The sequence below is a fragment of the Hypanus sabinus genome, chromosome 2 (genome assembly GCF_030144855.1).
Source record: "Hypanus sabinus isolate sHypSab1 chromosome 2, sHypSab1.hap1, whole genome shotgun sequence".
Classification (NCBI taxonomy): Eukaryota; Metazoa; Chordata; class Chondrichthyes; order Myliobatiformes; family Dasyatidae; genus Hypanus; species Hypanus sabinus.
In genome coordinates this window covers 169,866,798-169,878,976 of record NC_082707.1, presented here as the reverse complement: position 1 = coordinate 169,878,976, position 12,179 = coordinate 169,866,798, and the positions used below count along the sequence as shown (strand labels likewise).

The 12,179-nt window shown below is 35.1% G+C and overlaps 1 protein-coding gene across 1 annotated transcript in view; it reads left to right on the top strand.

The window, feature by feature from the left end:
• LOC132387026 (kelch domain-containing protein 1) overlaps nt 1–8,896 on the top strand; it is an 89,603-nt gene extending 80,707 nt beyond the window's left edge. The window contains exons 11-13 of the mRNA XM_059959397.1: nt 3,259–3,343; nt 6,497–6,549; nt 8,483–8,896. Of these exons, the coding sequence (XP_059815380.1) occupies nt 3,259–3,343; nt 6,497–6,549; nt 8,483–8,615 (271 nt within the window). The 3' untranslated portion in view covers nt 8,616–8,896. The remainder of the gene's footprint in view (nt 1–3,258; nt 3,344–6,496; nt 6,550–8,482) is intronic.
• Nucleotides 8,897–12,179: the final 3,283 nt, after the last annotated feature.

Sequence of the window (12,179 nt, the reverse complement as noted above, 5' to 3'; positions counted from 1 at the left end):
TGTTAGATTAGGTTAGATCATGCAAAAAATTGCTTAGCACTGGTACAAATGCAAGTTATATTTAAATAATTATCTATTAAACTTCAAAATTGTATTCTGTGTTTAAAATTGTACAAGATATTTGCGGATTGGGCTTCTACAATTTGTATGATAAGCTGTACGTGTACAGTTTGAATGATTTCCATATTGCTGTTTAATGTAGATAATAGGGAATTGTTTATTTTTCTGGTTTTGATAATTACTGTTGTAAAATAATCCTAATATTTCACATTTTTTAACTGTGCTTTTCAGTTGTAGTTTCATTTTTTAAATCTCCCATTTTCATTGTGTTATATATTATGAGTAAATAATTGAAACATTTTGTAATGGAATTTATACTAGTTATGGCAGTGACATTTTGCACCGTTTTAGATTAGCAGCAACCAAGCGTAATAGAGCACTGTTACAGTCTGTACAAAAAAAAGGATCAGGTTGCAAGCTAGGATTTCAACATGTTCGAGTCAGGAAAGTCTACTCCATGTTCTACGCTGAAGCAGCCCAGGCAGGAGTTTACCAACAGCAAGTCATGAGACAAAGGTTTTGATGAGGTGAGGAAAGCAAAGGCAGATGCAGAGTGCAGGGCAAGGAAATGTAGACTGCTTCTTAGTTCAACACAGGTGGGAAAAAATTGTTTATATTAATATTGTCTAGTTAAAGTAGGGTGATAATTGTAGCAGATCAGTTAAGAGTACAATACATGATTTCAGATTATATTATTTAGATATATTGTTTAGATTACTTTCCATTGCCAGATTATTAGAAATAAATTCCACAGGTCTACACTAGATTCAGCTCTGAATACAGAGGGGAAGCTTCATAAACTAGAACTAATTTGTAATAAGAAAGGCATGTCCTGCGTGTTTTGTGCCCTTTTACATGCCTTTATTTAAAAACCCATGTAAATATAAAACTGAAAATTATTCTACTTTTTTGGCAATAAAATGTTGAAACTTATTATCAATTTAATATCTTGATGCATAGACTTGTGTTTTAGAATACACGTTTAAAGGTTCGACATTCAACTGCGTAATTTATTTATACTGAACAAATTATAGGTGAGTTTAGCACTAAGATGGGTGTCTGTGCCATTTAAAAAAATTTAACACACAGTAGAATTTTTTCCTTTTTATATTTATAAATTCATATTCCAAAATCAGCTATCTTATTTTCTACTGCTGGTGCTGTTGTGAATGCTTATATACTATTAATGTTTTTTATTGTTGAGAGAAGCTTTATTGTAGCAGTGAATTCATTTTTACTGCTGATTTAGCAATTTATCTTTTGGGTATCTTTCTGCATTTTATCATTTATTGCAGATTCAGGGTTAAAGTTTAGAAATCACCAGAGGTTATTTTTGAGTGTCTCCCAATTTGTTTGTTGCTTTCCTTTCATCAGCTGTGAATTTTAATCAGAGTTCTAATTGTAATGAACAAGACCATGGATATCAGTGCAGTAATATCTTGAATTATTAGCACAATGCAATACAGATTTGAATCATGTATAAATTAGTAGGGGAAAAGATTGCATATCTTCCTCCCAGTTTGCTTTTCTTGGCAAGATGCATCTTAGCTGAAATATTACACCATTTGCTTATCTGATTAATGCTGCAGCACTGCTTTCTCTAAAAACTAAATCTGTATTTTCCAAAAATTTTCTTAAACGATTTATCATTAGAACTTTCCACAAATCCAAACATGCTCAGCAGTATATTGTGGGTCATCAGCTGACTTTCAATGCAAATGTCTGTATTGACTTCCTTTGTTATGTTTTGTATATCAGTTCTGAAAAAACATTTGGGTCATACTAAAGAAGTAACTGACTTCCATTGTACATTGGTAGAACAAACAACACTTTTAAGCAGATTTTGTAATCTGTTATCTTGACAATTCACCTTTCATGCAAATCACTATGGAGGCAGTAGTAACTCAATATGTGAAGAAAACAAGTACATTTGGATAGTTCTGTTTTACTTTGTGGATTTTATATTTTTGTTTGAGAGCACTTGAACATGGCTAATTAAAGACATTCTTAAATTTTAGATCTAGCTTCAAACTACTGACAAATAACTCTGGAAGGAAGGATGCAACAAAGCAATTCATTTTTATTTCCTACTGCAACACAGAAAGGACTATTTTACCCATATATACTGGCTCCTGGCAGAGCAATCCCATCTGTCCCATTCAAATATTTATCCCCTGTTGTCCTGTAACATTCTCTTTTGATTTGTTTACACCTTGCGTATCTACATTAGGTGTAATTTTCAGTAACCAGTTGAACTGCTTTTGAGATGTGGGAGAAAACTGGTGAATGCAGTGGAAACCATGCAGTCATGGGGAGAATATGCAAACTTAAGAAGAAATGCAATTCAGAATGAACCCAGATTCTTTGAGCTGTGAGACAAACAGTACCAACTTGAGCACTGCCATGTGGTCTTTAACTTTATCGCTTTACCTGGTTCTTGCTTAGAAAACCTTATACAAAATTGGTTCAGAGTGGACCCACTCCGAATAGAGGTCCTTTGGTCTCCTTTAGAGCAGCTTTCTTCCTTGACATTTCCTACTTGGTCTTTATTACCATTTTCCATCTTATTTTGTTGAAGATATTGACTGCCACTCAAGAGGCATTGGTTAAAGAACAGGGGAGGGATTGGTTAATTATGATCAAACCAAATTAAAAAGCTTTCAAAATCTGGACAGTTTTAGTTACTAAACATGGCAAATAGTCTTACATTAATAAAGGTTTTGAAGGTGAGTAACCAACTTTTATTTAAAAGATTAATTTCTATTCTCATAAATCAAAATATACGTGCTCCCTCACAAGATAAATATTCTATGAAATTTTCATGCTAAATTTTAATCAATTTTATGTATTTCATTTGATAAACTTGAAAGAACAAAGTACATATTGTACAAATATTAAATACTAATAGGATACCTATTACATCCACATTGAATGGAAAGAATTCTGTTGAAAAATAAAAGGGAGGGGCATTTTAATATTTTCTGAGAAAGATGTGGTATTGATTGTCTTCATTCAAGGTTTAGAAAAAATTAGCACTGACAGCTCTCAACCTTAAGTTGCCTATGATTGCACAATTTAAAGAAGATAAGTCATAGTTGTACATTAACATTTACTGAATGTTTTAGAAATAAAGAGATAAAACCTTTGGCATTCATAACAAATATATATTAATCTATTTAACATTGAAAACATCTGCAGGTTGTGGCATACAGCCTGTTTGGGAAAGGAGCATGAAGTGATGGTGTTTGGTGGAAGTAAAGATGACCTCCTTTCCTTCGATTCTGTGAGTACATTTTTTTTGAAATGATTTGTCTTTATAGTAGTAAATCAAGATTGGAGAACAAGTGTGTTAGTTAAAATTGTTCCTCGTTTTTCTTTAAACTCACCATCTCCGGTTTGTGAACTATAAATATTTTTCATTATTGATATTTGCTAATTTTTTCTAACACTTAAGTAAAGTGAGAAGGAAGAATTAAATGACAGAAGAATTAAGAAAGTTAAGTGAAAATGCAGTTTTTGGAAATGCATATGCCAGCCAGTCTATGTAAATTAAAGATAACAATCTGCTGGATGTGTGTATCTTTCATTGAAATCTGCTCCAGATTAGATAAATTCTTGCTTTCACACTATGCACTTCCTGACTTAACTTGACTTTTACTTACATCCTTCACATAAATGAGGAGTAAAAATATTTATGTTACGTCTCCGTCTAAATGTGCAATTTATAGTAATTCATAATAAATATTATGTACAACAAGACAGTCAATATAACATAGAAATACTATTGTATCAGTATGAATTAATCAGTCTGATGGTCTGTTGGAAGAAGCTGTCCCGGAGCCTGTTGGTCCTAGCTTTTATACTGCAGGACAGTTTCCTGGATGGTAGCAACTGGAATAGTTTGTAGCTGGGGTGACTTGGGTCTCCGTGAGTCTTCAAGCCCTTTTTACATACCTGTTTCTGTAAACGTCCTGAATAGTGGGAAGTTCACAATGACAGATGCTCTGGGCTGTCCACACCACTTTGCAGAGTCCTGCGATTGAGGGAAGTACAGTTCCCATACCAGGCAGTGATGCAACTAGTCAGGATGCTCTCAATTGTGCCCCTGTAGAAAGTTCTTTATAGATTGTTAAGAGAATAGGTAGAAAGTACCTTGTCCATCTCTGACATCAAAAATGATGAGGCTCTGCATAATTTCTTGTTCAGTAGAGTTACTTAAGGGAAGTTTACAGTAATGTAAGTTTATATTTGTATTCTGAGATACTGACAACTTTAATTTATTGATGGGCTTACAAAAACATTAGAGGTCATCCGTTAATGAACTGTTTGATTCTCTTAAAAACTCCAACACTCTTGTATGTTTTGCATCTTTCAAATATAGCTAGTTATTCTATTGCTGTGTTAGAAAGATTAAAAGGGGGAAAAGATTTATTTTCTGTCACCTTATCATTTGTCCTGTCTTCAAAGGATTTGGAAATGACATATTTAAATATTATAAAGCAAAGTGATGTTTCTTTTGTTTAGTAGTTACCAAATATTGAAGTTGAACATGAAAGCTAAATGAAAGAGTGTAGAACTTTTGCTTTTTGTGGGGGAAAATAGGGGAATAAATGGAAAAGACACTTAGATAGGTATGTGGATCAGAAAGGGTTGGATCATCTGTGGATGAAAGGATGTGGATCATCTGGGCAGATGGGATTAACTTGTCTATGCCAACCAATCTAGTTAAGTTGGGCCAAAGGGCCTGTTTCTGTTTCTGGCACTTTGACCCAGCTTGTTTTAATGAGTCTTTTGCAGGCTCTTGAAGTTGATCTGCAAGATAATCAAAGATCATTTATTGAAGCTATCAGCAGTAAGATAAGAACAAGTTTGTTTTATTGATGGACCTGCTGATAAATCAATAAAAGAAAAGTACTTGGGACACATTTTTCACTTTGTTGATTTATAGAATGAACATGAAGACTGAAACATTATAGCTGTCTAACAGTATAGAGAAAGCCTAGCCTTGAAACAAATCTTAGTCCAAGTGCCAAGTACCAGAATCAGGTTATAATTAACTTGCCTTGTTAGTGATTGACTATTGCAATTTTTGTGAGGGTTTGATGTTGAAAATGAAATATGCGATATTGACATGCTTCTGATTTTTTTATGTCATCAACATGGTCTTAGCTTGATTCATATTAATCCTTTGGGTTAGAGTCATACAGCATAGAAAGAGGCCCTTCAGCATAATTGGTCCATGCCAATCAAGATGCCCGTCCAAGCTATTCTATTTTGCCAACATTTGGCCCATAATCTTTTAAACCGTTCCAATCCATGTACCTGTCCAATTGTCTTTTTAATATTATTGTAAATGCCTCAACCACTACCTCTGGCAGTTACCACTCTTATGTTTTAAAACAAAATTTCTTCAAGTTTCTATTAAATATTTCTCTTCTCACCTTAAAGTTATATCCTGTAAGTCTTGATTCCCCATCCCTGGGGAAAAAATTGGAATGCCCTCATAATTTTATATACCTCTGTAAGATCACCATTCAGACTCCATTCTTCCAAGATCATCCTCCATTGAATCACAACTCGGGTTTAGTGTTTTTGTTTAGGTTCATAGAGATGGTTTGGTGGACAGAGGTGAGTTATGGGTCTGATTAGGTTTTGGAGACAGGATATGAGGTAATTAGATGTCAGGCCAGAAGCTTAAGTCTGCACTCTGTTAAAAGGAAAGCAACACAGACTTGGGACATCCATGGACCAGGCTGGTATGTGCGGCCAGATATAGGGCCAGCAGATCAGCGAGGATGCGGGCTGGATGCCCCCCCCCCCCCATCACATTCAATTTAACTTAAGGGTGAGGAAAATAATGGACATTAAATACCATGAAACAAGAAAACAAAAACGTACGAAAAATAATTGAAGGCAGGATAAATATAGCAGCATTTCTTGTAAACGCTTTTTAAAATGTTAAGCTGGAATACAATCGGTTGAAAATTTCTAACATTAAATTTAGCATCGAGATTTGGTGAAGAAATAAAATAGTAATCGCTGACAAATAGAAATTGTGAAGAATTAATTAAATGATCTATTTAAATATATAAAAAGCATTCAAGTATCACTATGCTTCTGCCTTTCAACATTATTGCTTAATGAAAATTTGCTAGCTCTTCATGCAGATTGTTTAAATAAAACTGAAAGTTAATTAATTTATCTCTTCAGAAGTAATTCTCAACATCTGACCAAGTTGAACTTCAAAATCTGAATAATATTTCAGAAGAAATGTGGTTAGATATAATATTTCTGAAGAAATATGGATAATGCATATTTAGTACAGGAAAAGCTTTTGTGAAAAGCTGCAGTTGAACAATTTGATAACTCGTTATTACAAGTCAGTGGCAAGCGATTTGAAGTATTAACACAACTTGTCTGCTGCTCTTTTAATTAGGGTCACTGTAATGATGTCTTGATCTTTCAAACACAGCCATATTCACTGTTCAGGTAACTTTTCCATTTTCCATTTGATGGAGAACTTGATTAAAATGATTTTGCAAGTTATGAACAGAAATTGTGTTTTACATATCTTTCAAAAACAGCACCCTTGAAAATGAAGAGTGACTTGTTTGTAATCTTCTTTGTTACAAGCATTGAAATTAAAATTCTGCTATTTTGGGTCATTTTAATTTGGTAAACTTTTCACCCCTTTGCTGTCTTAATGTTGGAGTTGCCTAATATCTGGTTTGAGAATAAAATCAAGTATGGAGATGTAGTGGTTTTAGTGATTATTTAATTACACCACTCATGCAGTCTATAGAGCATTTGGAATGGAAGCTGGTGCTGACTCGAATCAATGATATAATGATGCTAGATCCTGCCAGAAATGGATGGGGTAGATTAATTTTTTTTTATTGAAATTATGGATCAGTTGGTTGAACATAGAACAGATCATGGCTCTTTGCCCACAATTTTGTGCCAATCTTTTAAACCTACTTACTCCATGATCAATCTAATCCTTGCCTTACTTTTAATCACCCATTTTTCTTTCATCCATGTGGATTGTAGAAATATAATTTTAAATTTATGGGTCTTTTAATGTTTTCTTAACACTCTGGATAGCTACAGTATATATTGTTTTCTTCTCCCAAGTGTTAGGGCTAGGTAATGCCTGTTGAGCTAAAATAGGGGCATCTGTAAAATATTTACTGAAACCTTATACTTGCCTAACACACAAGAAAGAGACTGTTGGAGGGGACTTAGGAAAAGGCTAATAAGATCAGACATTCTCAACTTGATGGCTTCTGAGCATGGGAAGTTGTCGTAGAAATTAATGTGGAGGATTTTAACAACCTTGGGTGGAAATGCCTCTCTACCAAAGGAGGTGTAGGCACTTTTTCCCTCCACTAGCCTAAGGTGTAGCACCTGCTTAGTCCTGGTCTCATGAAGCTATGAGAGCAGGTGGTAGATGATTGTATGAGTAGCTGGTACATTTCACATCCTGGTTATGCAACCACTGACTGCAGGCAAACAATCTCTGATGAGTATTGATAATGGACGGGGTCATCCGTCTTATAAAGACACTGCCCAGAAAAAGGCAATAGCAAACTCTTTCTGTGGAAAAATGTGTCAAGAATAATCATGGTCAGTACACCATGATTTCTCACATCATACGACATGGCACATGATGATGACAAGTAATAGTTCTTGCTATAAACATAGTGTATGTAAACCTAGATAATGAGTGGCTATTACCTTACTCCTCTTGCTTTGCATAGTTGAGTTTCACATAAATTCACTGAGTTAAAGATCAGAAGGTTAGCACTGGCTCTAGCAGAAGAAGTCAGAGTTAACTCTATTAAAGATCATACTTTTCAAACTAAGTGTACACTATGCCACACTTGTGATAAATTTAGAGTTAGATTTGGCTCACTGATACTCTTTCCTGAATAAGGTTAGTGTTTTGTGCATTCTTTTGGATAAGACAGTAAACCCTGGCTTTTTATAGAGATGGACAAAGGATCCTGTGGCACGAGAATTGGGAATGATCCCTGATCTCCTGGTTAATATTTATTTCTAGCTCAATATTTATGCCAAAAATTAAAATAATTGATCATTATAGTAGTTTTGCTCTTTATGGAAGTTTTGTGTGCACCTATTGTTTGTCACATTTTCTATGCTCCAGTAGCATCTACAATTCCAAAGTAAAACCACCATATTTGACATAACCACGAGTATTTTCAGCATTCCAAATTTCCAGAATTTAGGTTTTTTTTTAAATTTACAAGTCAAAAATGCTTCATCTGGTATAAAATTTTTTGGGGACATGTGGAAAGAGGCATGATGGGTGCAGACATTTAAAGGGGAAGTTGTTAGGAAATACAGTATAATCTTCATGTGATTTACATGCATTATGTGATTTTCCTTTAATCCTTTGTAGGTTGTGCTTAGACTGCATTGCTAAAAGTTCCACAGTTTTACAGAGTCAGCTTCCATGGTTGCCTCGTCAACTGCTTTCTCAAGTCAAGAAAAAGATCACTTTCTGGGTTTTAGCTGGACGCCAAGAAAAATGAAAATATTTTTAAAGTTTGAATTAAGAATGTTTGCATATATCATATTGAATGATATATTGTAAGAGCAATGCCATTATGTTAGGCAAATGTAATATTTGAAATGTACAAACCCAAATTGGGTTGATTTAAAAAAAAAGTGATTGTTAAGTTTTATTGTATTAATTTTGTAGACTGATTAACATAGTAGATATGTTAATTCATTTTATATCATCCTGGTCCAGATTCTGAAATAAATTGTTTTGAGTAATAATACCAGTTGTGATGGCTTTTTCATCAATAAATATAAACTGTTAAATCATATTATTAAGAAAAATTGATATTGGGTAATTATAAAGTGTCTTTTTCTTCCATTTTCACTAATTATTAACTCATCATTCATTGTTGTTCACAAGATAATAGATTATCTTCACCAGTGTAAGATTGCTTTATGTTGAATTTAAGCTAATTCACATTTATTGATTGCTGGATTCTTTGCAGTTGATACCATTCAGGCCAATTGTGAAAGTTTTTTTCTCTTTATTCCTGATATATATTTATCATAATTAGGAAATATCTGTTTTGATTGTTAATAGATTGAGCAAAAATGTAAAGATAGATGTATAACAAAGTAACTATTATTGGGATATTTGTCACTTACTCTAAACCAGGACCCCTCAATTAATGGTAGGGGTGCATGGCATGAATAAGGTTGGGAACCCCTGCTCTAAACTTTGGGATTTATTCATGTTTCAACTGAATGCGCTTCAAATACACTTTGAATCACCATTAAATGCTAATCTCATATTTAAATCCTTAAATTGCATTGGTATTTTGCACATTGTCAGTTTTGTAATCAGTTAATGTTAGAATATAAAAAGGGCGTTACATTGATTCTTAATTTTGGGAAAATGTCCAAAAGGCTTATTGAAAGGTGCATAGATATATTGCTTTTCTGAAAAGTGACAATGTTTTTCATAGTAACAGAATGGACAGCTATACCTGTTTTTGAGTTTATTTCATGTATCCTGTATCCAAACTTCACAAAGTTAAATTTTGAGTCTCAAACATGAGAAAATCTGCCCGTGATAGAAATCCAAAACAACACGCAAATGCTGGAGGAACCAAGCAGGTCAGGTAGCATCTACAGAAAAGAGTAAACAGTCGACGTTTCAGGCCAAGACCCTTCTTCAGTAAAGGAAGGAGATTAATTGACAACTGTAAATTGCTCTGAGTGTGCAGGTGAGTGGTAAAACCTGTGGAGAGAATAAAGATTTGGGGATTCTTGTAAATGTGTGGTTGAAGATTTGGTGAGTTGAATGGGCTAATTCTGTGCAGAATCGCAGGATGCCAAGACTGGAGGAGAGGGACCCAAAAAAGTGCTGCTGTTCTGTGAGACCAACCAGATCCACTGCAATGATCATTTCTTTCCACCTCTGTTGAATAGCATATAGCAGCTTTTTAACATTTATTTTTTAATTTATTTTTTTATTGAAGTTCATCAAACATTTCCATAAGATATATTTCAGACTTTGTACAGATATATAATCATATATGTCACAAATCTCCACAAAGTATTTATCTGAGGTATACACTTATAGAAAAGAGTGGAAAGAAAGAACAAGCAAAAGGAAAAAACTGTACAAGTAGGGAGTGATTTTTTACAACATATTGATTTGTGAGAATAAAATCAGGCCTATGAGGTACATAACATTTAAAAACATATTTTTAACATTTCTTAATGATCATGTTCAAATTAAACTGCAGTAGCATGAAGCACAATATCTTATAAGTAAAAGACTGGATTTAATAACTCAGTTCAAGTTTGTCATCTGACTACACATACAACCAAACGAAACAACATTCCTCTGGACCACGGTGCACCCATGAAAACATAACACACATAAACCAAAAATTACCATAAATAAGTTAATAAAATATAATTCAAAATGCATGCAGCACAGGGTACAGTAAACAAAAAGCTTGCTGACCTAGTGTATTCATTAGTCACTGCCTGAGGGAAGAAGCTGTTACACAGTCTGACAGTCCTAGTCCTGATGCTTCTGCATCTCCTTCCTGATGGTAGAGATAGTGGAATGGGTGGTGGGGATGCACAGCAATGCAGTCTGCAACACTCCTGGGGAATGGGTGACTCCGGTGATCCTCAGTGGTTTTTACTATCTTCTGTAAGGCCTTGTGGTCTGATGTCTTACAGCCTTCATACCACACAAAGGCGCAGCCAGACAAGTGCTCTGTAGAAAGTTGTTGAATGGGGTGGGGAGCCTTGCACATCTTGTTTCCTCAGAGTCTACACAGCTACCTGATCTTGAATAGTGATGAAGAATTGTGGGTCCAGGTTAGATTGTCTGATTTGTTTACTTCCTAATTGGAAGACAAAATCTGTGCAGATTTGTGATAATATCTCCTTGCTGACAACACTGGTGCACCTTGGGTGTGTGCTTAGACTACTGCTCTATACCCATTACTGTGTGGCTAGATATAGCTCAAAAACCATCTAGATATTTGCTGATCCACCATTGTTGATAGAATTTCAGATGGAAGAGGGTGCACAGGAGTGAGATAAACCAGTTAGTTGAGTGGTGTTGCAGCAACAACCTTGCACTCAATGTCTAAGAGAAAAAGAGCTGTTTGTGGCCTTCAAAAAGAGTAAGACGAGAATAGAAACCAATCTTCAGAAGAGAAGAGAGTGAGCAATTTTAAGTTTCTGGATGTCAAGATCTCTGAGGATCTAACCTGGTCCCAACATATTGATGCAGCTATAGTGAAGACAAGACGAATGGCTATATTTCATTAGAAGTTTGAAGAAATTTGGTTTGTCACTCAAAACATTCAAACTTCTATAGATTTATAGAGAGCATTCTGACAGGCTCCATCACTGCCTGGTATGGGGGGGGGGGGCTACTGCACAGGACCGAAAGAAGCTACAGAAACTTGTAAAATTAGCTGCATCTTGGGTACTAAGTCTCTAATATCCAAGACATCTTCCAGAAGCAGTGCCTCAGAAAGGTGAAGTTCATTATTAAGGACCCCCATCACCCAGGGCATGCCCTCTTCTCATTGTTACTGGGAGGAAGTACAGAAGCCTGATGAGGCACACTCAGCAGTTCAGGAACAGCTTCCCCTCTGCCATCAGATTTCTAAATGGACATTGAATCTGTGAACATTACCTCACTTTTTAAATGTAATTTTTGTTTTTGCATTATCTTTAATCTATTTAATAGACATAGACTTTTTTTCTTTTTATTGTAATACCCTGGGAAAGGTTTCACTGCTAATGTAATGCTCTTTCTGTAGCAGCAGTGTTTGGCTTATGGTTAGAGATAACAGGTGCTTTGGAATGTGAGCTCTCCTTTGAGGGGAGTGTTTTTTCTGACTGTGTGCCTCACACCGAGGTGATATGGGTCTTCAGCAGTAGATGGAGAGAGAAGATGCCAGAAAGGAGGGGTCATAGACACCAGAAAGGAGTGGACTTGGAATGGGGCCGGGAGTGGATGAAGCTTGGGGAAATCAATGAAGGACCAGCAAAAGGGAAACCATCAGCTCTAACTTGTGTACGTTGGACTGTTT